The sequence below is a fragment of the Sphaerodactylus townsendi genome, linkage group LG10 (genome assembly GCF_021028975.2).
Source record: "Sphaerodactylus townsendi isolate TG3544 linkage group LG10, MPM_Stown_v2.3, whole genome shotgun sequence".
Taxonomy (NCBI): domain Eukaryota; kingdom Metazoa; phylum Chordata; class Lepidosauria; order Squamata; family Sphaerodactylidae; genus Sphaerodactylus; species Sphaerodactylus townsendi.
The window spans coordinates 62,619,718-62,647,633 of record NC_059434.1 but is presented as its reverse complement, the minus strand read 5'-3'; the positions used below and the strand labels follow the sequence as shown (position 1 = coordinate 62,647,633).

At 43.0% G+C, this 27,916-nt stretch overlaps 1 protein-coding gene across 1 annotated transcript; it reads right to left on the bottom strand.

Annotated features, from left to right (window-relative positions):
* Window positions 1-422: 422 nt before the first annotated feature.
* Window positions 423-23,426, bottom strand: FAM241A (family with sequence similarity 241 member A). The gene is made up of 3 exons (XM_048509927.1): window positions 23,004-23,426; window positions 743-6,141; window positions 423-593 (listed from the first exon to the last, which is right to left on the bottom strand). Exons 1-2 carry the CDS (start codon window positions 23,151-23,153, stop codon window positions 5,893-5,895), a joined length of 399 nt encoding a protein of 132 aa, XP_048365884.1. The 5' UTR covers window positions 23,154-23,426; the 3' UTR covers window positions 423-593; window positions 743-5,892.
* Between the last annotated feature and the right edge of the window lie 4,490 nt (window positions 23,427-27,916).

Sequence of the window (27,916 nt, the reverse complement as noted above, 5' to 3'; positions counted from 1 at the left end):
CTGGTTCTAAATTTACAATCCCAAAGCTGATCAGCTAATCTTAATTGTAAACAACCGTAATTATCCAAAGATACATTGAGAATCAAGATGATGGATAAAATAATGAGGAAGAAAGTACAAAACTTAGTTACTCTATGAACAGTGGTTGTAAGGAAAGTCTCCAGATAACCCTTTGGATCCCTAGATCACCATGGTACCAGCAAGGAAAAAAAAGTTCTTTACATGCAAGATTATGTTGATATTACAAACTGTTAGTGGCTACAATTTATTTTTTTGTGCCTTTGAAAGTCTGTCTTCTGTAGTACAATTACTTTAAACGATTGAACCTTGTATTGAATCAAAAGAATATCACAACATAGCTTTGCCATTTGTGCTTTCCATGCGGATATCTCATGACAAATATCAGACAACAGTGGGGAAACAACTTGTAATGAGCAAATATTTTATTAGAAAACACAATGGATTATTTTCAAAGTATGGTTTATACAAATATTGTAAAGCAAACAATTCAACTTGTTGTCAGTTTGTGTATAACAGCGTTTCACTGCAAATGAGGTCACTCCAACCTATTACCGATGTAGAAATTAGGGAACCTAGATCTCCATATGTCCAGGGTCTGATAATTCCCATCAGCCTCTGTCAGCATGGCCAATTGGCCATGCTGGTAGGGGCTGATGGGAATTGTAGTTCCTGAACATCTGGAGAGCCGCAGGTTCCGTACCCCTGGTCTAAACCAAAGAACCTGTGTGTGAGCAGAAATGACTTCTGTACATGTATTGGTGTGTGTATCACTATTTATGCACTCATGCTGCACTATTCGCAACACTGGATGAATCAATGATCTTTGCTGTTTTGTGATGCATCATGAAGAAGAGTCTGGAAACACTGTGCATGACTTTTGAATCTTGATAAGATTCCTGTAAACAGTAATTTAAATCATGTATCCAATAATAATAAGTTGGCCCCCCAGTGTAGATCAAAAAATCTGCAAACTCCTCCAGGCTAGGTAGGGTACATAGTCCTACAAATATGAGATAACCCCATAGTTCGAAGATAAATCTGAAAACTAAAGAAGTATGTGTGTGTGGGGGGGGAGGGGTTAAAATACCATTCAGAAGTAGCCAGTGGGAATGAAGCAGGCTGAAAGGAGAAGAAAGTTTTAGTGGGTGGCATGCAGCAAGTTGAGGAGAAACAGTATTGGTTCACTTATTTTCAACATTAAATTAGCTTATCTGGAAATCTAATAGCAAGGGATGGCCACCATGTGGATAGGTAATTCACAGAACAGGCTACCCACAGCTGTGATCGAATGGCTCTTGCCGGTCCAGGAGAACTATGATCCTGTTGGAACAAAAATTGGGGTACAATTCTCTCAAGTTAACAAATGTTAATTTAAAAAAACCCTGGCATTTGGGTGCCATTTGGTTTGCTTTTGCAAAATTACATGCAAAATCACTGCAGTGTCCCCCAACAAAAGGTAAGGAGATAAACATAAGCTAATTCTTCCCCCTTTTCCCACCCTAAATAGGGAGAAGAGTACAAGCAGGTAGGAGAAGTTAAAGTGGGCAGGGCATGTGAGCCAGTGTGGCAAGAAGGAAGCTGAAGTGCGTAGGTGGGGGGGGGGGGGCAGAATGGTGGGTGGGGAGTTGGACGTAGGAAAAGCTGGAAGGGAGGAAGTGGAATTTTCTCTAGGATGCTGATGGTCCCTCTCTTGTGCTGATAAACCCAAATCCAGAAATTCATTTAAAGATGCAGAATATAAACTGCAATAAGCTGAAGAGGCAGCAAAATACTACCCAAATACACCACTTGCTAAAATTCTGACTTTTTATTTTGTAATCTTTATTCTGCTTCAAAAGTGTAATTATGTTAAAGAATAAAGTTTTTGTAAAAGAAAATCTCCACTGCTTTTTGAATTGTGCAATCATGAAAGCATTGTTTCAAGGAGAACTGTCTACGTGGCCTGTAGCACCCGTACAATGTACATAAAGCAAAAATTGCGAAGTCATTACTTCATATCTTCACAGCATTTGTAGGGCTTCACTTTTGTCTAATGTTCTAATATTCCCACAATCCTCTCACTCAAATAATCCTTTACTTTGCAATATAACTGATCTCAATAATTTGAAAACACACTGCACGCACGTGGCTTTACCAAGGGGCATTCTGTGACATTCTAACAAACTTAAGAGAGAAGTGAACTCGATAATGTGATCTGAATTATAAGATGCATAACAAAAAGCATTAACCATGACCTATTAATTAAACTACACTATTTCGTATGAGCCAGGAATATCTGCAAGCATATTTCCCATGGTTCTTGATTATCCTGGATTCTCTAGAATATGTTCACAGCTGTGACTAGGGAACTTTACAATTCAGCAGCGAACGTCTACATTTTTTTAAAGGGGCAAAAGTACAATCTATTATATATAATTTTTCTTTATATATACTATATAATGGATGTATATAATATACATATACTTCTATAAATAACCCTTTTAAATGATAAATTATGTTGCCCTCTATGAATTGTTAGTGAACAACTACTCTTTTACATTATCTATGAATAAATACTAGATGCTGTAATTAAATTTCTAGGCACCGTGTTGACCTGGCACCTGGGATTAATCAAGCAGCCCTGCCTTGTGTAATGTGTAAGATGGCCATAAAATGTAGCATGTTCTTTGCTCTCTATGTATAAACACTAAACATGAAAAATACAAATTCATTCAGTAGTAGCTGATGTGAGATTCGTGTGTTTAGGGCTGGATCATGCTTCCAAAGGCTTGAAAAATACTGATATCTAAATCCTATCCCATGGCAATAATCTGACTTTTCTGTTACTGTATGTCAACACACTCATACCCAGCTGAACATTTCCATAGAGCAAAGGGGTTTTAAATCTGGTTCTTCTTCCCTTAGAATCCCTACTGTGCAACCCAAAGGGGTGGGGCAAAGTCATATTGGAAGGATTGTGTTGATACCATGCAAAGTGGCATGGATGCTGGCATCGAGGGACTTACTTGGTGACAGGCTGTGGGGGCAGTCCTCAGCCGCAACAGCCTCTGATGGCATGGAGGGGGCATTCCCAACTTTAATCAGCTCCCAAATTGGCTCCCAATTGGCTCCCAAAGGATTTTGCCCCCTATGCCAGGAGTTGACTTATGCCACCAAAAATGTGGTGGAAGTCAGTGATCCAAGTGGGATTTTTCAGGTGCCTGGGTTTTTATATTTCCCCCGCATCCTGCACTACTTGAAACCCCATTGGAGGTGGTGTGGGTGAACTGCCGTGGCTATACCCACTCGCTTTGGACTGGGTTGCCTGTAAGCCACTATAACACATTCATAGTGATACTTGCAAGTAAAATTGCATCCACTCTGTCCTTCATGTCATTATTTATTAAAAGGGATCAGTGGTTCTTCTCAGATTTTACTGATGACATTTCTACTGTTAATTCTCAAGACTGTAGACAAGGGCTTAGATTCCATGAGTGCCATATACTTGTTTGACCCCTATCCTTTGTAGTTAGATTAGAAAAACTGGAAAAAAAATCAATGACTTGGTTAACATTACAAATGCCTCACTGATGAAATGTTTTACAGTATCCTTGTGATTTTGGGAAATTACAGGTCAGCACCAAATACTGTTCTTCAAGCTGAGCAAACATAAACTAAATAATCACATGTACTTCTGCATGATATTAATAAACTGGACCCTATTCCAATCTGCCTACAAGGACATAAGGTTGCTGAGGTAGAGATTCTTTGTAATCCTATGGAATCTACTGGATTTCTCTTCAGCTTTTGGAACTACTGATAATGGTGTCCTTCTGGATCAACTATGTGTACTCCCAGCAGACTAGATTCTAGTAGAGCTGGAAAACTGTTCCCCATTTGAGCACTCAGGAATCTTCCATATTTTTTGAAATCCATTTTAAATTTCCAATTGTCTTTAGGGATGCAGTTAAATGAAGGTTTATTGGCATATGTTAATGTTGTGTATTTGTATGTTAATCTGTTGCTAGTCAGCTTGGGTCCTGATTTAAGGGACAAAGTCAAGCTTATAAATAACTAAATAATGAATGCTCTCTGGGTTATTGGATGCCTGGAGTGGATGCTGATGTTTCTCTTTTCCATCAGAAAAAGGTGCAACAATTTCACTCTCCGGTAACCAAGGTTGGTAATGGGTTGGACAAACTGAAACTCATTGCAAGTTTTGTGAGTGAGGGAAGGAGTGAGCTATGTTCGCATCACCAGGTGTCCTGGCTCCCTGGCTTGGGCTGATCAGCATCCCTGCTCCTTGTAGGAATGTAACAGTTAATGTCTGCCTGACAAAGTTGGCAGAAGGGGCTGGCAGGCACGGCGGGAAGTACCAGGTTGCTACCTCTGGAGACTCAGAACTGAGCAGTTCAAGGGGTGTTCTTTTATGCCAGGTGGCTATCGGCAAGAGGCAGGTTCTCTATCATGGAGCCACCAGTCCTGTCTGCATGCTGCCTTCGACAGATGTTTTCTCTCGCTCCACTAGATCTGGCCCTGGGATACAGTAGCAGCAAGGGCATTAGGATAAACAAAGTGAGTTGGAATTGAGATCTCTAGGTCCAAACGTAGAACTTTGCCCCCCAATGAACTTTGCTCACATGACTGAAAAAAACAAAGATTATTGTTGGAGTGTTTTATGTAGCTCGTCTAGGACCTAAAGTCTGCTTCTTTCCTTTTGCAGAAATGTCAAAATTAGAATGCAGTTAAGTTATAAAGCTGTTATACAACACAAGTGTTTTTATTCTGATCACCAATGTCAAGATATCTCTTTTAAAAGTGTGAAGAGACAATGGACACATGACCAGGGAGGGAGAAGCTTTCAGGTTATCTGCAAAGTTCAAAACGTTTTCCTCCTTTTATGTAGGAATTTGGTTGCCCTGACCCAGAAGGTTGTGTCAGATCTCAGAAGCTAAACAGAGTCAGCCCCAGTTAGTAACTGGCTGTGAGGCCACAAAGGAAAGCCAGAGTTACTGTACAGAGGAAGGCAATGGCAAACCATCTTTGTTAGTCTCTTGCCTTGAAAACCCTGCAGGGTTGCCATATGTTTGAGGTGACTTGATGGCACACACACAGGCGTTAGGTTGAAGGCTAGGAACCACAAGCAGATTTCCGCGTGCAGAATTGATTTTTCCTGCATGCTCCTCTGTTGCAGCCACCCGAGAAGCCACATCTGAGCATCATGGGACCTTTGGGAACAGTCTGAGACATGGCACACAAAGCTGCAGCCGGAGGGGAGAATCCACATAAACTGCAGGCCTCCCCTTGTGCAAGCAGAAATGCTAATCTGAATACAATTCTAGCATTAATGGCATCAGTTTGTTATACAAAAGCAGATTTGCTTTGGTAGATGTTGTATGTTCATACAGTCACGCAGGTACACACAATTAACTGTGTAACAATTGAAGCTGAAAAAGTTTGCAAAAAGATTTACAGTAAAAAAAAATCATTAAAAGCATAAAAGCTTATACAAATCGGCCTTTTAAAGTTCGGTTCCCAATACAAAACATAGGTAATCAGTTGAAAGCAGCCACGGCACAAATATCAAAACAATGCTGACAATTTATACAAAGACGTTTCATACCAGTAAGAACTGAAGCTCGCAGGCTTCACATTCAAAAACATTAGGTTCCACAGTCCTGTACCAAGATTCCCCTGTACTTACTGTTCATGGTGAATCAGAAATGTTTAGATTCCTTTTAAATTGCAAAGATAGTGTCAGTCTGAAAAGCAAGAGTGCAGAAGTTGGCTACAGAGTTCAGCACAGCAGTTTTTAATACATTATCCCTGTTTGGCTAAGTACATAAATCCACCAAGACGTGACATCGTTGTTTATCTGCCATACGCTGTGTTTTATTGTTGCACGTAAATGATGACAAGGCACAGGACAGCGACAAGTCCAAGGGCTTGTAAACCAAGGAACCAGAGCATAACCCAGAAGAATATGACTATGACAGGTTCTACAATCCGTTCTCCAAAGTATATCCTTGTGAAGCCTATGCTGATGAGACTTTTGTTGAGCTCACCAAAGAGAGTACCCATCTTTTTATGGTCATCTATCACCGGTTCATCACTGTTGTTGTTTCTTCCTTCTTGTTGGACCTGCAGCCAGAAAAAAAGCAAACAAATCCATAATATATCAACTTGCTGTATCAATTTGCTATTTTTAGAAACCCTATTTCACCTTTTACTTAAAGATTGAAACAGATTTAAGTCACAGATACATCCTATACAGGCCTTTTCTTGTTTAGCCAATAGTAAAAGATCTTGCTTGTGGTATTCCATATGCCAGGAGGAATCACAATAAAGCATTAGAGGTTTCAAAAACTATCACAGTCCTCAGGACCAGAATAATCAACCACAAATATGTGTGGGGTCACACCCTGACCTAGGTAGCCCAGGCTAGCCCAATCTCATCAGACTTTGGTAGCTAAGCACAAACCCGAACTCCCCGCACCAAGCCCTACAAACCTTTCCTCAGTCCCAGCAGTGCTGAGGCTGGCAACTCACTGGGGATAGAGACAAGGGCAAGAAAGTTCACCCTCCCTGAATTTTACCTTACTTTCCTTTATCCAAGTGGCACCACAGCTGGCAACACACTGGGGGCAGAGACAAGACCAGCAAAGGAGTGTGCCCCCCTGGCTTTGTCTGCACCCTCAGTATGTTGCTGCCCTCAGTGCCACTCACATGGGGGAAAGTAAGATGAATTTTCCTCTGTGTGAGTGGCACTGAAGCCGGCAACACACCGGGGGTGGGGGAGACAAGGCCAGAGAGGGTGTGTTGGCCTGGCCTGTGTAGGCAGGAAGGGAGGGGAAAATGTGTCCCCCATGTGACCCAGGCCCCCCTCTTTCCTCCCTCCAGATATGCCATTGCATAATGTGATGCAGGGTGGGAAATTCTATTCCCTCCTGTTGCCTCCACTTCTCCCATTCTTATTGTGGGCCCATTTTTTCTTCCCACCCTGTCTAATCTTTTTGCTTTTATTTACCTAGACCATCTACTCAGTTGCCTATTTCTCCCCTTAACCATGTGGTTTTTCTAATCTCCCTTGCCAGTCCTCAAGACCCTGGTCCCCTATTAACCCCTCCCCCTTTTAACCACTTTACACACCTGCACTACACTACCTACTTCAAGTTGTTAAAAAAATCTTTTAACCACTTTACACACCTACACACTAGCTACTTCAAGTTGTTAAAAAAATCTTGTCTTAGATTTCATATTTTTCTTAAAAATGAGGTATTTCAGAAACACACATACTAGCTAGAGATCTCCCTCTCCTCCTTGTGACTGAATAGGATTACTACCTATTGCTATGAACTACATGACAAAATCAAAAGGAAAAGATGAAATTCAGAGACAGTGAGAGGTTAGCAGTAAGGTTTAATTAAAAACATTTTTAAAGGAAAGGGATGATGAAAGCTTTTGAATTGCTAGTTCATGAGGAAGGAGAAATAGATACAGACTCCAGATAAAGATGAAGTCTTAAAAAATCTGAACTCCAGTTTGGCATGAACTCGGTCACCTGCCAAGCCCCTTTGCCTGCACCCCATCTTGCCAGATATACAGCAAGATACTTTTGTTGGGCCAGTCAGGGGGCCTTTCCCCACTTACCTTAAGCCCCGCGCTACTCTCCTCAAGTAGCGCGGGGTCCCAGGGAACTCCCCACGACAGAGGCGGCGACAGCACAGCCGCCCCGACGCTGCCCCTCTCGCGCCCCCTCAGTGCGCGGCATCCCTGGCGCTCTTGTAAATGGCGCCTTTTGATGACCCTGCACAGAGCGCGGGGTCATGGGGACGCCCAGGCGCACGCCAGTGATGCCATGCGCTGAGAGCAGCGTGCGGCAGGGCGTCATTGTGATCAGGATTTACAGCATAGTCCAGTGATGGCGAACCTTTTCGAGACTGAGTGCCCAAATTGCAACCCAAAACCCACTTATTTATCGCAAAGTGCCAACCTGGTAATTTAACCTGAATACTGAGGTTTTAGTTTAGAAAAACCGGTTGGCTCCGAGGCATTCGTTACTCAGGCGTAAGCTTGGTGGTAGTCGGTGGCTTTGCTTTGAAGCAACTATGCAACTCTTCCAACTAGTGAATCACGACCCTAGGAGGGTTTACTCAGAAGCAAGCCCCATTGCCAGCAACCGAGCTTACTCTCAGGTAAAGGATCGTGCTTGAGTTCTTCGCATGAAAATCAGTGGGGTTTAACAGCGCTTAACAGGGTTACCTACACTGCTTCCCCAAAACTAGATCTTAGGTTTAATGCTAATAATCGAGCCCAGTGGCCCAGGCCAGCCTAGATGGGGTGGGGGTGCTGTGTTTGTGCGTGCCCACAGAGAGGGCTCTGAGTGCCACCTCTGGCACCCGTGCCATAGGTTCGCCACCACTGGCATAGTCCCTCATGGTTAAGAACCACCCCCAGTCCACACAGTATTTGCCACTCTAAACTGAGCCGTATGGTCAATGGTCAGAGGATATGACAAGGAAATCAATTTTCCTCATTCACTTCATTATCTTGTCAGCTGTGACACACATACATTTGACAGAGATGGGCAATGTTAAGGCTTAATGATCACCCTTGTAACAGAGCATGTTACCAACCTTGCAGGAAACATGCTTGATTCTGCTAGTGCAGGGGTAGGGAACCTGCGGCTCTCCAGATGTTCAGGAACTACAATTCCCATCAGCCTCTGTCAGCATGGCCAATTGGCCATGCTGGTAGGGGCTGATGGGAATTGTAGTTCCTGAACATCTGGAGAGCCGCAGGTTCCCTACCCCTGTGGTTCCATTAGAAAGTGCCACAGCTAAGAAGGAAGCTGTTCATAAACATTTTAGTCAACAGGATCAATGTCCATCAATAAAAAGCTGGCAAGTAAACTGTAATGATATAGAATAGAGGTCCACCATAAGGTTTCTGTAGATTAAGGCTGTATCAAATTCAGGTTGATAATCAAAGCATAATTCCTATGCTGGCGAGTAATTGGGAACGATTTTATGGAATGCGTCAGAATTCTGTTCTGACATCCATGATCTTCATTATTTACATGAGGCCACTGAATAAGATAATTGGAACTAGGATACCGTCTGTATGCAGATGACACCCAACTCTACATTTCATCCCTTAAACCTCCAGGTGCATCCATTTCTGCTCTGAACCACTGCTTTGAGGCTGTGATCAAGTGCTAAGACAGAACAAGCTGAATTCAGCCAAGGCACAGTTAATGCTAGTTGCAAAGGTGATTGATCCCATAGAGAATCTGGATACACTTGAAATAGATGGAGTAGAAACAGCAGTTGAAACAAGATACTTAAGGATGTAAGGAAGGCACTATCTTCAGAGGTTTTTAGGAGTCACCGCAATATAATTTTATTTAGTAAAGATGTTAATGGTTTATAAGTTGTAAGCAGGGAATTAATTGCTGTTTTATTGTACTTAAATTTGCTGTTTTATTGTACTTAAATTTGGAATTGTTAACTGCCTTGAGCTTCAAGGGACTGAAGGATATAAACATTTTAATAAAATAGTAATTTGAGAGAATTATTCCAGTTTTCCATCATTCTAATTAGTAATAATTCAAATACTACCAATCCAATTAGATCAAGAAATATAAATCTGCAGAATAGAATTCTTATCCAAACTAATGAAGTAAGAGTTGAAAGTGTTATGTTTCTCATAATAAAGCAAAGCACAAAAAGCTATTCCTATCCCGCTAACAGATGGACAGATTTGTAAAGTACTAGCAGGAAAAAAAGAGTATGACACTACTAGTTGTCACCAATAGGACAAAGCTAAAACCTCTCCAGAGGTATTTACAAACTCTCTGGGAAGATGTTTTCCATTCACATACCTTGGGCAATAGGCTGGCCCTTGCTTACAGACAGCTCTTCAACTTGACACAATTACTCATCAGCAACAACAGATCACCTACTGGTTATATGTCATGGATTTGGCCTGTACCAATGCCAACTCATGTATTTTATCCATCCAAATGAGACTCCCACAGAACCCAGAACCACTAGCCATACCACTGAGAGTTCAATCACTTGCAATAATATAACATGTGCTATGATGTGCATATGTAATGTCCTTCTGCTACAGGGCTTATTTTCAGGGTAGGTCTTATTTTTGGGGAAACAGGATACATTACTAAACAACCTCTATACAAAATAATAAATAGATACAAAACAGACATTAAATGGAAACACTTTTGCATGTTTCTTCATGCTAAAGATAACATTTCTACAGATTAAAAAGAAAGAAAAACCCCTGCCATTCAGTACTTAGCATTCAGTTTTGGAGCATTCCCATGTATTTGATGCTTTTGAGATGTGGGGATTCAGAATCAGCCTGATACAGCAGCACCACTTGAAATCTGCACCAAACAGTCTGCAGTGCAGCCCAGTCACCTGTGCAATTTGCCATTACTATCAAAATAGTATTGAAAAAAGAAAGAAGAGGAAAGGTCTTGCTGCACATCACTGATATGTTCAGGGGCATGATCTATCCCATTTCCACTTCCTGATACTGGAAAAAATGAGATATCCTGAAACTTACAAGCTATTCTGGTACACTGCGGAAGAGACTTGGGTTCAAGTCCCTGCTCAGACCCAAAATTCACTGGGTGACCCTGGACCAGTCACACGCAGCCTAGAGGGTTATTATGAGGACCAAACACAGGGCAGAGGCATGCCATAGATCAGTGGTGGTGAACCTATGGCACTCCAGATGTTCATAGACTACAATTCCCATCAGCCCGTGCCAGCATGGCCAATTGGCCATGCTGGCAAGGGCTGATGGGAATTGTAGCCCATGAACATCTCGAGTGCCATAGGTTCACCACCATGGCCATAGATGGTCACTTCTCTTCCATTCATACTAAACTCAACATTTTAAAAGATAAAGATTGTTAGTTTAACTTTGGAATGCAAACAAGCATCAACCAGTTTCCTTAAAAAGATGTACTTTAAAATATAAGAAAGCAGAATTACGTCCAGCTGTGGCATTATACTCGTATGAACATAAAAATAAAATAAGATAGCAAAGCTTGAACAGTCAAGAATGATGTTTAACTGGTAGTAAATGGCCTGTATTTCATCTGGAAGGAAAAACAAGTACAGGATTAATATGTTAGTGTTGACCAGAGAGATAAGGAATAAACATTGCAAAGCAGAACAGCCACTAAGCAAAGTTATTTAGCTGTTATGGCAATAAACAGTCAGATATGACAGAAAGAAAACCAAGGATTTGCCAAAAGTTGTTATGGCAACTGAGCTATTTAATAGCTGAGCAAATACAATTCCACACAGTTGATCTACAACTCAGCCAAATCTTTATGGAACCATTTTTTTAAAAAAAATAAAGCCACTTTTCCAAAGTATTTCATGAAACAAATATCTAAACCAACCAACTATTTAGCTCAGTTGCAAAGACATTAAAAGCAGAAAGAAGTGCAATTGTCAAGTTGAATTTGGGATTTTAACAGGTCCAACACATTTCAGTATATATCATACCTTCACTCTGCAACTTAAGTCTGTACACACATGTTTGTAATAGTCAGGGCTTAGTGCAGTGTATGAGCTGCATTGCCACTATTTTGCAACACACTGTTTCTCTATAAACAGGAACTACCCCAGGCTGGAATGTGGGATGGAAAACCTTTCATGACCCATCCCAATCTCCCATACACTGAGCAAAAAGTTTAAAAGATGACAAATTGGTGTGAGCACGGAGGGTGGTAAAAGAGTTTTGTTTGTTTTGGTTTTCCTTTGACATTTTTCTCATTTCAGCAATCCTCAGTAGAAAAAGATGAAACAGAACTCGTAGTTTGAGCAGAGCGATACACAAACCCATTCCTGGCTTTTCCACTGTCAATGTCCAAATTTATGTAAAAGAAGAAGGTTTTGGATTTATGCCCCACTTTTTTCAACCATAAGGAGTCTCAAAGTGGCCTACAAATTCCTTCCCTTGCTTACCTCGCAACAGACACCTTGTGAGGTAGGTGGGACTGACAGAGTTCTGAGAGGGCTGTGGCTAACCCTAGGTCATGCAGTAGGCTTCATGTGAAGGAGTGGGGAAACAAACCTGGTTAACCAGGAGTCTGCTACTCATGTGGAAGAGAGGAGAATCAAACCTGTTTACCAGAGTAGAATCTACCACTCTTAACTGCTATACCACACTGCACCATAGGGAGAGAAAAGGAGCAAAAAGATATCTTATAGCACTCCATGGTCAGGAAGAGTGTTTTTGTACCCCAGTGATTTCTCAGAGCCCATGATGTTTGAGCTGCAGGAAAGGGCCATGTTTGAGAATGAAGCCAGGGAGTTAAGATCAGGCTGTGTGCCACTAAGAGGTTGGTATGAGGAGAAGTAGTCTAATTCCTATGAGACCCACCCTGATTGAAGGCTCTATTCTGTACACTTCTAAGACTCATCGACTCTCTGGCCATGATTAAAGACCAGTGCTTTTAGGATAATAACCTATCCTCTGAGATCACTCAAAGCTCCGACTTCTCCAGACCTAATCAAATTACACAGTCAGAACCCATCTCTTGTTGCCAGATATTAGTCATACCTGCTGCATAAGTATCTCAATTGTCTTAGACAGGCACATTTTCCACTCCCATTATAACACCTAGACACATCTCTCTCAAGCATCTCCAACAGTTCAGATCTTGATACTTCTTTTGATAAGTATGCAAGTTCAAGTACTTCACCAACCACAGATCAAACCTAAACGCCCCAGAGACTGGTTGAATCCTAAAGTTCGGCCCACTAGCAAAGTGGATTCAAAATTGCAGTCAATAACATTTGGACCCAATAGGAAATGTCTAGAGCCCTGTTCAAATGTTATAGTTAATGGACATAGATCCTGGCTATCCATGAATATGTGCCAACGTGTGTTTACTTTACAAATGAAACTGGAAACCACTGGATTTTATATCACGTGTTGAGCTGCACATGTATTCTGTGACATAATGATACAATGTACATGCAAAGGACAATCAAGTGTACATTGTTCTCAGAATATATGTGTTCACTGTAACCTGTGAACAAACTTAGGATAAAGGGATATAAGAATGGTACTCTGAAACAAGCAAACTAGATTTGATCTCTCTGCCTGACTCTTCTTCCACCAGTCCAGGGCACAAGACCAGGTTAAGATACCACTCCATCCCTACTAGGATTGTTCCACCATCACAGACACTCATAGTTTAATACATATCTTACATTTTAGTCTATTGCTTTGATTTTTCATCACTATTCATTAGAGAGTACAAGCAGTTACCACCTCCTTCTGTCTTCTCCAACGATTCTACCTGAGAAAGTATTCTGACTGCATACTCATGTAAAATCAGGCTCAAAGGTATATATCTGAAGACCAAAGACATGTGACTCCTGCTTCCTTGGTAACACAATCCTTGCTAACCTCCAGAAACCAACGGCTTATTTTGGTTTCCAAGCTGTCAGTAGGCATATAGCACTAAGTTTAAAAAGTTGCTTTTCCTGCTCTGTGGATAATTTCCCCCCAAGACAGCTTCTATATCAGTCATGTCATCTTTACAGGCCTTTAAATTAATTAGCATATGAAATTAGCAATGATTAAAGGTGGCAGACTCATTTTGCAAGGCATAAGAACCCCAAACAGGCCTTTGGTGATACACACAGCACAGCCTCAATTAATACATTAATTTTTTTTTTAATGACATATATTTGGCATGGGTTTCACAACAAGAATAACCACAACAAATCAGCAACACAGGACATCCATTTCCCCTTCTATACTTTTTAGTACATAATTCTGCTTTCTTTTCAAAATTCTTCTTGTGTATGGGTTTGTGAAGAGTGGGAGTTTCTATGCTGCAGATATATAGAATACAAAACAGTCTGGTTTGCCAAATGCTTACAACAGAGATAGAAAAACAAACATGGCAATATGTTGCTAAACTATCACCTAATGAAACAATTACACCATCAACTTAAGCAGTTACACCCTTCCAAGCTCACCCTTCCAAGTCAATGGGCTTAGAAGGTCATATGATGGCACTACTAATGAAAATAAGTACCAGATTACTGGCTGTTTAAGGTTTTCCGGGTTGTGTGGCCATGGTCTGGCGGTTTTAGCTCCTAACGTCTTCCCTATATCTGTGGACAACAGCTTCAGAGGCATGTCGCGGTTAGATGTGTTTCTGTCCCCGGCACACAGAAATACATCTCACCATGACATGCCTCTGAAGATGCCAGGCATAGATGTGGGTGAAACATTAGGAGTTAAACCACCATGGTCACACAGCCCAGAAAGCCCACATCAGCCTGTCAATTTGACCATGAAAGCCTTTGACAATACAGTGCCTGATTTCTTCCCTTAGCCAGTTTCCCCCTGAAAAAAAGGCAGAAAAGGCAGCAGATTCAACTATGACAGCCTTGCCCTTGCAGTAGGTGTTTTATTTTTTATGCTGAATGGGAAAACAATATTACAGAACAGCAGCAGGTTGAGTTGGATGCTCAAATCCAAGTGGTGACAAGCTGTGGTGACTAGAGAATGATACTCTACAACAGTGGTTCTCAACCTTCCTAATTCTGCGACCCTTTAATACAGTTCCTCATGTTGTGGTGACCCCCAACCCTAACATTTATCCATTTTACAGATGGAGAACACTGATTCTGGGCGTTTCCCCACTTACCTTGGTCCAAAGGTTGCTGCGCGCAACTCCCAGCGCGCACAATTTTGGTGCACGCCCGGGCTTCCTCACGACCTCGTGCTCTGCGTGGGGTCATCAAAAGGCGCCGTTTCAAAAGGCGCCAGGAATGACAAGCGCTGAAGGGGCGTGACAGCGGCAGCGTCGGGGCGGCTGCGTTGTCGTTACCCCTGTAGTGAGGAGTCTGGGGGACCCCGTGCTACTTGCGGAGAGTAGAGCGCGGCTTAAGGTAAGTGGGAAAACGCCCTCAGAGAGTCTTAGGCGACCCCAGTGAAAGGGTCGTTCGACCCCTAAAGGGATCCTGACCCCCAGGTTGAGAACCACTGCTCTAAAAAGCGGCAGACTGTTTGTTACCTTCCGTCCAAGAACTGGGGCAAAAACATCTTAAGCAAATCATCCAAAACAAAAGCTCCAATACGCAACACCAGAATGTGCAACAAGGTTCTGGAGTCCACCTTAGCCTGAAGGCAACTCACCACAATAGCTGCTGGTCAACATATAACAGCTTTTTTTTCTTGAAGAGCCTAATCAGTTCATGAGACTAAGCAACATGAAACAGTATAACACTCAGAGGATGAAGATATCTGATAGAAAATTATTCAAAGAAAGAGTGATCTTATACCAATAGTCCTTTAAAACTGACACTTCTGCCTCCAGTGGGTTGCAATTTTATCTGTTATTTATTTTCATCAGTGCTAAACAACTATAATTTATACTGTAAAGAAACTGAATGGTATAGTTCCTGATCTACTGGTCAGGATCCAACCACATGAAGAAAATATAATGGCCCTCAGGTTTTCTTAAAGAGGGGTTGTACATTTTAAAAATTAATTCTGCCTTCCTATTGCAGACCCCCACTATGTTGAAGATGGGGATACTAGTGCATAACCAAGAATCCAGCCTGAAGGGAATTTACCCTGAACACAAAGGAGACCACAAGTGAGTAATTGGTCTATGTTTCTTTCCGACTGTGGCTAAGAGCAATTCAGGGGGACAACTTCTACTGGGGATCCTGCTCCCTGTGTGTGTGAGTGTGTTTGTGTGTGTGCGTGTGTGGAGGGAGGGAGGGAGAGACTGCTCTAGTATTGCAACTCTGATCCAAATGGATTACTGTGTACACACACTGATATCAGATCACTAATCTTTACTAGAACATGTAGTTTGGCCTTAATAGGCTTTTTCTGTGATAAGATCTACTTGCAGAGAAACCACCTGTAATCAGAGAGGCCTCCTTTCTCCAAAATTGACCTTATATCTCTTCTCATTTCTCTTTTATTGCCTCTTTTTTGCATCTTCCACTACCAACGTGGCAGATTTTGTTTTAACACAAACCTATTTCTTCTGCAAAGCCTTCATGATACAAGAATTACAGGAAGCTCTAAATGACCTGCTCTGAACCTCAGGAAGGAGTGTTGTATTTATTCACAAGGTTCCGGCAAATTACCTAATAGTCTATTAATAGATATTGATCCTGCTGTATGGCAAATTACACATAGTTTAAAGATAGCATTGCCAGCAGCCTTGAAGAAAAATGTCCTATCCCTTTAATAGTGGCTTAAAATGTGGAAACAGGCAGGCAAAGGTTTTTTGGCATGGAAATAAATAACATCCCTTTGAAGCCTATATTAAAGGGAGAAGACTTTTTTTCTCCAGGCAATTGACAACTAAACTTGAAGATGACATAAGAAGAATGAAAACCTGCATTTTTAAAGCTATGATCCTGGGACCAAGTGCCACTTTATGCAGAAGGACTTACAAGCAAGTGTGCACAGGATCAGAACTGTGTTGAACACATTTTTATGATGGGAAAGCCTGCCACAAGCTACAGGTATATGAATTTCACAAACAGAATTTCACAATCTGTTGAAATAATTTCGATGCAATCTTTCTACCTAATTCCATATTTCCAAGGCAGCATTGAATAGTGGTTAAGTTGCAAGATTAGGATCTGGGAAACCCAGGTTCAAATGCCCACTTGTGCCATGGAATGTTGCTGGATGACCTTGAGCCAGTCACATACTCTTAGCCCTGACCCTAGCTGGTATTTGGATGGGAGATCGTCAAGGAACACCATGGCGACAGCAAAACCACATCTAAGTATCTCTTTACCTTGAAAACCCAGTTGACTTATACCGTGACTTGATGCTGAAAAAGCAACACGCATTAAAATATTAAAGCATTTTGAACATTAAAAGCATTTAAAATATAAATTTACACACTTATATAAATAATTAAGCAATTAAATAAAACATATAAACACTTAACAAATAAAAGTACACCAACAGGGAAAAGGGCTAATAAGAGTTAGAAGGGAACACCAAACCAAACAAAAAAGTCTTCACCCGCTGGCAGAAGACAACAATGGAGGAAGGGAGAAAAATCTGCCTGGGGATGAAATATCAGAATTTCTTGAGTTGCCGTTCCATCTAGCCTCTGATGGTGGGAGCACACAAAGCAGGGCTTCTGAAGATGAATGGGGTGGTCAAATAGTTTTATATGGAAGCAGCTGGCTCTTCAGGTGTTTGACCCCCAGGCCATATAGGACAAATATCAATAACAACACCCTGAATTGGGCCAGGAAGCAAATTGGGAGCTAGTGTATTGGGAGCTAATGTAGATGGAACAAGACCACAGGGTGGACCCACTGTAGTCCAGTTTTGTGGACCCACTGTAGTCAATGTCCTGGCTGCAGCATTTTGTACCAATTATAGCTGTTAGACTGAATACGAAGAACTAGAACATTTTCCGAGGCTATATTTCTGTGGAAAACCTTCCACCCCCCACATTATTTATATCTTACATTTCTACCCCACCAATCTCCCAAGGGGACTCAAGGCGGCTTACATATAAACATATAGTAAAACAATACAATAATATAAAAGCAGTATGAAAGATATAAGCATTAAAACCAATTATCAACAAGATGATAAAAAACCTAAGTAAGAACATAAAAGAGCAGACATGCATGCCGCACCCAGACAAAGGCCATAGGACGATATTTAAAAACGGGTGCTTGGCTGGCAAGGTAGAAAAGGCCTGGCAGAACAACTCCATTTTACAGGCCCTGTGGAACTGAGACAGACTCTGCCGGGCCCGGATGTCACTAGGGAGTGCGTTCCACCAAGCCAGAGCCAGGGCCCTAAAAGCACTGGCTGTGTCAACGCCAGCTGGACACTCTTGGGACCCAGGACCACCAACAGATTCCTCTCTGCAGACCGGAGGAGTCTTTGAGTGCAATAAGGAAAGAGGTGGTGACGCAGATATGCCGATCCAAGAACGCTAATGGCCTTAAAGGTTAACACCAAAACATTGAAGACGACCCGGTGCTCGACAGGCAGCCTATGGAGATCTTTTAGGACAGGTGTTATGTGGTCCCGGCTGGAAGATCCAACTAGGGGCCTAGCATCTGCATGCCGTACAAGCTTCAACTTCCAGATCAATAGAAAAGGTAGGCCAGCGTAAAGTGAATTACCGTAATCTAGCCCAGAGATATGTAAATATAGCCTATTTATCTATAATTGACAGAGTTGCTGAACTGTAAATCAATGCTGGTGGATAGGTTAAAGGTGAGATGGACAAAACTCAGTGTTCGTACATGGTGAATTTGCCCTTATTTATAGCATAATGTAAAATTTGCAGATATTATTTAAATGTGAATCAGAATATTTCCCCAGGAAACTCACATTACTGATTACAACATATCTGAAGAACGTGAAATGAAAGATGCATTCAAAGCAATTTGGAGAAACAAATCACCAGGTGTGTTTGGATATTAGTAGATATAGGATTTGGTTATCAGTGTATTTGGATATTAGTCAAGCCACAGAAATAGATTTCATCTAAATCTCCACAAGAATATGGCAACAGATATGGAAAAAAAACATGGCCTATGAACTGGAAACGCTCAATCTAAATTCCTGTTTCAAAAAAAATGACATCATAGACTGCAGACGCTATTGGACCATCACATTAACTTCTCACATGAGTAACATGATGCTCAAAATATTGCAACAAAGACTGCTATCATACCCAGAACAAGAAAGGACAGAAGTCTGAGCGGGATTCAGAAACGGAAGAGGCACGAGAGATCATATTGCAAATTTATGCTGGTCACTGCAGAATACGAGAACATTTCAGAAGAAAACCAGCTTTTGTTTCAGATTACAGCAAAGCTTTTGACTGTATGAATCATGAAAAGTTATGGTTGGTTTTAAAAGAAATGGGTGTGCTACATCATCTGATTGTTTTGATGCACAACATATTCTAGACAAGAGGCTACTTTTCCAGAATATGGAAAAACAGAATTGTTTCTGACCGGCAAAAGTTTCAGACAAGGGTGTATTTTATCTGCCGATCTGTTCAATAGGGAAAGATGGATTGTATTTAGATGAAGGTAGAACTGGTGTAAAGAATATTTGACAGTTTGAGATATGCAGATGACAATTTTTTTGTGTGTGATGTCAAGTCACAGCTGACTTCTGACTTTTGGGGGGGGATTTCAAGGCAAAAGACTTTAGAGTTGATTTGGCATTGCCTGCCTCAGGCTTGCATCCCTGGTATCCCTTGGAAATCTCCCATCCAATTACTTGCTAGGGTTGATCCTGTTTACCTTCTGAGATCAGGCTACCTTGGGCTATCCAGATCAGGGCAGAAAATAATGAAAACTTGAAACAACTACTGTTGAAGGTTAAAGCAGAAGGTGCCAAAACAGGATTACAGCCAAACATCAAAAAGACAAAAGAAATGACTACTGAGGAATTGAACACCTTTAAGGCTGACTATGAAGAAACTGAAATTATTCAAGACTTTCTATTCCATGGCTTCATCGTCAACCAAAAGACTGCAACCAAGAAAACTGGTACTGAAGGGCAGCCATGAAAGAACTAGAAAAGATCCTTCAGTGTAAGGATGTGTTACTGGTGATTGAGATCAAGGAAATTCATACCATAGTACTGCCCACTGCTATGTAAGCTTGTGAAAACTTTTCCACCATTCACACACATAAACAGCAACGGGCAGTACTATGGTAAAGAAATTTGATTAAATTGAACAGTAGTGTTGGAGGAGAGTTCCATGGATACAATGGACCACCAAAATGACAAATAACTGAGTTCTAGATCAATTAGAGCCTGAACTCTCCCTAGAACAGTAATTCTCAACCTGGGGGTCGTGATCCCTTTGGGGGTTGAACTACCCTTTTACAGGGGTCACCCAAGACTCTCTGCATCAGTGTTCTCCATCTGTAAAATGGATAAATGTTAGGGTTGGGGGTCACCACAACATGAGGAACTGTATTAAAGGGTCGCGGCATTAGGAAGGTTGAGAACCACTGCCCTAGAAGCTAGAATGACCCAACTGAGGCTGTTGTACTTTGGTCACATTATGAAAATAAAAGGCTCACTGGAAAAGACAACAGCCCAATCCACAGCCTCAGGCAGCTGGGGATGATGTTGCTATGGCTTCACCCTGTCACCTTTTCCTATGATAGTGTTTTCATTTCATCTCTTGCTTTTAAACTTTTTGATACTGAAATATATTATGCACTGAAATGATGAAATAAAGAAACCTGCATTTTATAAATCATGCTGGAAATGTGCATACTTGTAAATGTATTTAGCCATTTTGTTACATGATATCAGAGGCTGCTATTTTCTGGAAAAGTGGTGATAATCTTTTACCGAACAGTCTCCTGTAGCAACTTCTGCATTTTTTAAATTCTTGAACCTTGCAGTGTTGTTAGCATTGTTTCAGTTTCACTTGAACAGTTTACACCTGAATTCTTGTGGAAACTTACGTGACAGTAACACCTGCTGAATTAAATTAGATTTATTTCAAGAAAATGTGCCTGGATGCACAGCAAGTTGCCAAGTGCATACAGTAAAAGACCGTGATGTGCCGCCTTGTTCACACATAATCCAAGACAAAACACCTTCGCCTTATTCTCTGAACTGCTTGCCTCTATGTTATTTAATCTCTGTTCCCTAGTAAAGGTTGAGAAGTTCAGTCAAAGGTGGAAATGGTGTCACATAAATATGCAATCATATATTTCTATTGCAGTCTATTGCAAAGTTTCAGAACTCTGATCATTCTCCCTGAGACTTCATACTCTCTTGTCAATGCATTTTGGGAACTCTAAATTCTGACACACATAAAGCCAAAAAAGTAATATTCACAGAAGATCACGTTCAATTTAGGTCATCAGAAAATTCCGTTTATATTTTCCCCAGAAAAACCTGTATTACTATTATCCCCATTTTAGAAACAGCAGTTAACCTTCTCCTGGTTTTAGGATCCATGCTCATGTTTACATGACAATCTAAGCTTCTCTTCCCTGCAGCCTTGTTTCTCTTGGATCACTTCGCTAAAAGTGAGGACACCATGTGCCTTGAGATGTCAACTACTGGGCCACCTGCTACAACTTCTCACATGCAAGATGACAAGCCCTTCCTGTGCAGACTAGATTTTTAAAACCACTCTTTGCCGATAGCTCAGGCCACACTTCATTTCCTGTGCCCTTACAAATGCTACTAGACATGCTTTTCATTCATTTTTCACAGCCTACATCCTCTAGGCCTTGGTTTGAGGATCAAGAAAAGCTGTACCCTCTTGCTTACTCTCAGCCCTTATAAGAACTGTGAACCAAAACAAGGTGCTTCAGGACTAAGACGTGCAGTAGCGTATCTGCTCAGGTCAAGTACTAATGCTATTCATGCATGCCTTAAAGATTAAATGTTTAGACTAGGAAAAGACACTTGGGAAGTTTGGAAGGCTGGTGAATTTCTGGACCTAATCTGAAAAGCTGTTCATTGCACCATTGCAGAATGCATTACCTTTCTCAGTTAGCTCCTGCTGTCAAGTTTATGTTGGCAAATAATTAGTATGTGTGTTTAAGAGACAGAATGTCAATTAGACCAGAAAAAGGTATTGCTCTGTTGGTACAAATGTGGATCAGAATTAGTATCATTGCACTATGTTAATAGGACACAGTACAGCAAGGCAAAATGAGGCCCAATAAATCAGCAAAACAGGCTGCTTTTGGGAGATGTAGTTGAGTGGTTTTGGAGAGGTTGAGTGTTTTTAGAGATTAAAATATCAGTTAAAGCTGTGGCATGATAAGCTAGCTGATCATGTGACTATATGCAGCATGGGCCTCCGGGATAAGGGGCTTCTTGTAACAGAACACTGTTTTCAGTAGCAAAGAGCCCAATACTGTGATCCCTTCTATGTAGTATTTCAGATATCTTCAGATGGGGGCATGTTACTACTACGAATGCTCATGTATGGATAGGTGAACATAAAGTCGCAAATGTCATATGCCATACTAATATTGAATAAATTCAAACTACCACTCAAACACTATTTGAGTCACAACTCTACATTTGCATTGCATTGTAAGAGGAACATGTGAACGCCCCTGAAACAAAGTTAACTCTTTTAGCACGCTTTAATGACAATGTTTAAAAAAGCTACTGTGGTTAAAAGGAGCCCAGACAGTCCAGATTTGAATTGGGGTGGGAGGGTATGTAGAAACTTAGACCTGTCCCTTACCCAATATCAAAACCATCCTCCACAGTTGCCCCCTCCCACTGTTGTTTATTGTGACCTTCACTTTGCAGTTCACTTATTTTTCAACTTGCTCAGCTTCTCACCAGGTTCATAGTTCAAGCCCTCCCACACGACATCAGAATTTATTTCACTGTACTAAATGGCTCCCACTGATGCTCTGCAACTTTCCCTGAGCAGGGAGCTCTTCAGTCACATTCACAGTATATAGAAATCCTTAGCTTCACACCTTAAATCCAGTACCTTGCAACTTACTGTAACTTTAGAATGGCCCAGCAGCCCAGCTCAGCTGTCATACGACATTTTGCACAAATATATTTAACGCGCGGGCAAAGTTTGCACGCGAACACGGAGCAGCCAGTGAGTGCCCGCTTGCGCCCCGACCCCTTGCGAGCCAAACTCCGGAGAGGGCAATATTTCAACCCCAAAGCAGCGTCTTGGGGTTGCCATCGCAGCAGCCCTCTCCCTTGTTTCGGGGGAGGGCGTGCCTGTTTTATTGCAGCCCGCCACCGCACCGCCAAAGCTCACGCTGCACAGATGTGCTGGGAAGCCCCCGGGAGGGCGTGTCCTTGGCGCTGGGTGGGTGGTGGGTGCATTGTCTGCGCTGCCAAGAGGTGCCTGGGCATGGGGGCTGATTCAGCCAGAAAGGGAGGGGGAGGAATGCAGCCCCTCGAGCGTGCCTTTTTCTGCAAGAGAAACGACCACTCACCTGCTGCTGCTGCTCGTCCTCAGGGCGCAGCTGCTGCTGTTGGCGCCTGGGCCGGGCTGCCGCTCTCCCACCTAGCGATGGCGCCGACTCCCGCTCCCTCTCCAACGCGCACTTGGGCGCCAGCAACAGTAACTCCTCGGTGGAGCCCATCGGCTCCGTCGGCGCGGGGGCGAAGCGGAGCGAGACGCCTCCGTGGTGCAGCTCCAGGCGGGCGAGGGCTGGCGAGGGAGGCGAGCAAGGCAATGGGTGGCACGGTCTGCCAGGCTGCTTGGACGGCCCGCAGCCACAGCCTCGCAGGGCGTGTCCAGAGCGAGCGCCGTCACGGGCTTCGGAGAGGAAGGAGGCGGGAGCGGGGAAGCAAAGGCGGCGCGCGGGGCTGGGCTGGGCTGGGCCGGACCGGAACGCGGCTGGGCACCTGCACTACTAGCGTGGCCTGCCGCCTCTGAATTCGAACTCGCTTCTCAGGGAGGAATTCAACGTGCGCAGCCTGCTTTGTCTGCAAACCCGATCCCTGGGTCCTAGTGCCTCTGCGAAGAAATGCCTCCTCGTGTTTCCAGATGGGGTGTCAAACTCAGGCCCTCCAGATGTTCATGGACTACCATTCCCAGCAGCCCCTGCTAGCATGACCAATTGGCCCTGCTGGCATGGGCTGATGGGAATCGTAGTCCATGAACACCTGGAGGGCCAGAGTTTGACACCTATGCGTTGCGATTCTGCAGGTCAGGAGAAGTGAGGTGTGGTGGGCTAGCAAGGCAGAGAGGCATGAGACTCGACTTGGAGCTAGCCCAACCGTTTGGAGGAAGGGGGTAGAAGAGAACAGCACGCACAGGTGTGCAGCTACCCAGGTGTGTCTTCGTTTCCCGCATGCTCCTGTTTTGCATTCTCAGGTCACAAGCTTTGCGACGTGTGCCTGTTCACTCCGTTGCAAATGCTACTAGAATATGCCTGTTATCAGGTTTTACAGGTGTACACCATGTACACCTATATACTTACAATGAACTGAAGTTATTTTCCCCTCTCTCTCTTCCTGTCTCTGCTGGCTTTGCATCCTCTAATTTTGGCAACTGGATAAAAGCAGCATTCTGGTGTAGCCAATAAAAGCCTGGCTGGAGGGCAAGTCAGAAGTAAATGAAGGAGTAGGCTACCCGGAATAGAGATAGATTTTGTAACAGATTTTCCTCAGTTGAATGGATGTCTGTTAGGCAGATGTGAATTGCATAGAAGGCTTACATTAAAATATAGCCAGTGGTGTGGGGAGGCTTCAAAAGCTTGAAACCTCCCCTTTTGCCAATAAGCACTCCCCCCATTGGTCTTAAAAGACTTCCACCACCCAAAAAGGTGGCTTGAGTCTCAACTGATGGCACCAGCGTAACATGTCGAATGGTTGGGAGGGACCCAATTAGTGTCGGCTCCTCCCCCAACCTGCCCACACTACGCTGGCAGTGGAGGTGCTTCTCCAGTACTGAGGAGGCCTGTGGCAGCTGCATGCTGGAGAAATCACCTCTTTGCCTGGTTAAGTGTCCTTGGAGGGCAGCTGCACGGTGCTTCCATGGGCACATTCATCTTCCCAGATGGGGTGCTAGGTCACCCAACAGGCTTCATGTGTAAGAGAGAGGTAACAATCCTGGTTCACCAGATTAGAGTCCATATTCTTAACCACTATGCCATGCAGAGTGTTCTAATCATGGGAGTAGCTGCATGTCTGGCCGAACTCCCCGCACAGCTGTTCCCCACTGCCTGTGCAAAAAAACTCCTATGGTGCCTTTAAAGTGCAGCTTATGTTTCTTCCGAGACATGCCAAGGGTGGCAAGACACTGCGGGCGGACTGAGATCTAAGAGACCCAGGTTCAAATGTCTAATCTTGGGTAAACCAAAAGGATGAGAAACAAAAGGATATTACAATGAAGTACATAAATAACGACCTGAACTTTCAGTGCCTGGTGAAGGCTGACCTCTTTATCCAGGTGTTTGGCTCATTCCCCCCCTGCTGGGAAGGGGGATTCGTTCTCTGTCTGCATTTGTCCTCCATCTTTTGGGTGTTTGTTGGGTGGGAATTTTAAAATTTAGAATGTTTTATGCTTGGTTTTTATTGTATGGGATTTTATTATGGTTTTTATTGTAACCCACCCTGAGACTGTAGCGAAGGGAATAAATCTAAATCATAAATGAATAACTAATCTATGACTTACACTATAAATGGAAGCAGTATAGTCACATCCCATTCACACAGCGTCATAAGCCCCCAAAAGCCTGTTGGATGACCAAATTAAAAATATGAATTCCTTATAATAAAGCAACAGGGTTCAATAGTTCACGTCAGGATACAGTTGACTGAATTTGTAATACATGTGTGAATATATTTCCAAACTGATACCTCATAGCTTTGTACACACAATTGAATTGGTCATTATTTGTGTGTACATGTGTACATGTATGTATGTGTGTATGTGTATGTATATTTGTGCGTGTGTATATATATATTGAGAGAGGAGTAGCAGCAGTGGGAAGAAGACTTGGCCAGGAAGAGCAGAGTGACCTGCTGGTGTTCATTTTGGAGGGCTTTTCTCAAAGCCACACAGCTTTTAAAAAAACAGTGTATTTTAACAAGTGGGTTATCTCTTTTCTCTTTGTAAGGTCTCCTGTGAGCTAAGGCCAAGAATCTGGAAGGTGGGGCTTAACAGGGGTTAACAGAGTTCATCTCTTGTTCCTCTTTGTCCTGAGAGGTGGGGCTTTTGTCCTTAAAGGTGGGGGCTTTAGTTCAGTCTCTTGAATTGAAGCGGTACTTTTTTTAGTGGCTGCTACAAGAATTTAAATTCTAATTTTTTTTGTTTTGAAATTAATAAGGACAAGGAGTTTGACAGATAGTACATGCAGATAGCTCCAGGGGCACTGACTAAAAAGCTTAATATTTTAAATATCTAAACAAATAAGATATGAAGGCAGAAAGCCAGCATGGGGAGGGGCTTTCCAGTACCTTTTGCACTGAGTGTCACATGGGCGACTATCTGCCACTAGGACAGAAGTGAGCGGGTGTGCTCTCGCTGCAATGAGCTTCCTGGCACTCAAGGAACGCGTAAGTGCTCTTGAAGCCAAGGTGTAAGGTGACCTGGAGAAGCTGGGAAAGAGGCAGAGAGGGTGACAGGACGGTAGCTTTCCGTGACTTAACAGCCTGAAGTCCCACTTCCCAAGGTGACATCTCTTCAGATGTCATGGAGAATGAAGGTCTTGGGGATGGAGGGTACTCAGTCTCGAGGTGAGGGAAGATGCTCCCTCAGATGGGATCCCTTCCCTTAACTCCAGCATCAGCTATCCCTTCCTCAAAGCACTGAGGATAAAGGCCCTCGGGAGGTGGGGGGCTCCTTGTAGTGGGTGATTCATCATTAGAAATGTAGAGAGTTGGGTTTGTTAGAGGCGCGGATGACCGCGATGGGTGGACTTGCTGGCCTGCCTGGTGCTGGCGTCAAGGCGGATGTCACGCCTCGCCTTCCAGATAGGCTTTTAGACAGTGCTGGGGTGGAGAGTCAGCAGTTGTGGTCCATATTGGCACCAACGACATTACTGGGAAGAAATGTAGCCGGAGGTTCTTGAAGTTAAATTTAGGCTGCTTAGGAAAACAGGTTGAAGTCCAGGACCTCCAAGGTGGCATTCTCTGTGAAGTCGCTACCTCGCTCCATCGCCAAGAGGGCGAAGCTAGGCAAGCTGGATGATACAGGGTCCTCTGGGCGTTGGGATGAGAAGGTGGTGTAAGGCAGAGGGTTTCAGATTTGTCAGGAACTGGGGAACCTTTTGGGACAAGGCAGGTCTTCAGGCCAAACGGGACGGGCTTCATCTTAACCAAAGAGGGAACTAGGTTGTTGGCGCCAACATTAAAAAAGTTGGCAGAACAGCTTTTAAACCGATCACTGGGGAAAGCCGACAGGAGCTGAGGTGGGACTTCGGGTTCGGAATACAGTATCTATGGGGATGCAGACAGAGAGGGAGGTTTTTTCTAAATCAAATCCACATACAAGCTGCAGGGAACATATAGCAATGTGCATGTGACAAGTGGATAGTGTCTGCAAAAAGACTTGAGGGTAAAGGCACATAAATCCCAGGTTAAGGATAGAGACAGGGTATACAGGGTGTGTCTCATGCTAATAGCTGCAGCTTTATCTCGACCTAAAAAAACGCGGAGCTAGAGGCTACAGGGAGTTTTAAGGAGGACTTTGATATAGTGGGCACTTTAAGCAGAGACATGGTGGAAATGGAGGAGAACCAGTGGGATGCTGTTATTACCATGGGCTACAGGCTCTATAGGGAAGGATATGGGACAGGGCGCATTGGGGTGGGAGCTGTTCCCTTTACATCAAAGAGAGCATAGTATCACATAAAATAATAGATGCAAATGGGGAGTTGGTCTCCCTACAGAATCACTGTGGATATCAATACCAGGTGTGAAGGACAGTTTAATATTAGAATATATTATCGCCCTCAGTAGACCAAAGTGCACAAGAGGATTCTCGAGATGGAAAAAGAAATTAGAGAGGCCAACAAAAAACAAAAAAAATGTAGTGGTAATGGGTGATTTTAACTATCCCCATATAAACTGGAAAAATGCATGTCTGTGGTCATAGTAAGGGAGAGAGCATTCCTGGATATGCTAAAATGACTGTGGCTTAGAGCAAGCAGATGGTTGTGGAACCAACCAGAGAGAGGTGATCCCAGATCTAATTCTAAGGTGGGGACCCAGGACCTGGTGCAGGAAGTCAAAGTGTTGTTGAGTCGTATAGGGAACAGCAACCACAATGCTGTCAGATTCAGTGGTATCTCAGCATGCTTAACAAGTGGCAACTACCAATGTAGCTACATTCACTTCTACAGAAAGGGAAATTTCTCAAAGATGAGGGGGGGATAGTGCAGGGAAGCTGAAAGGG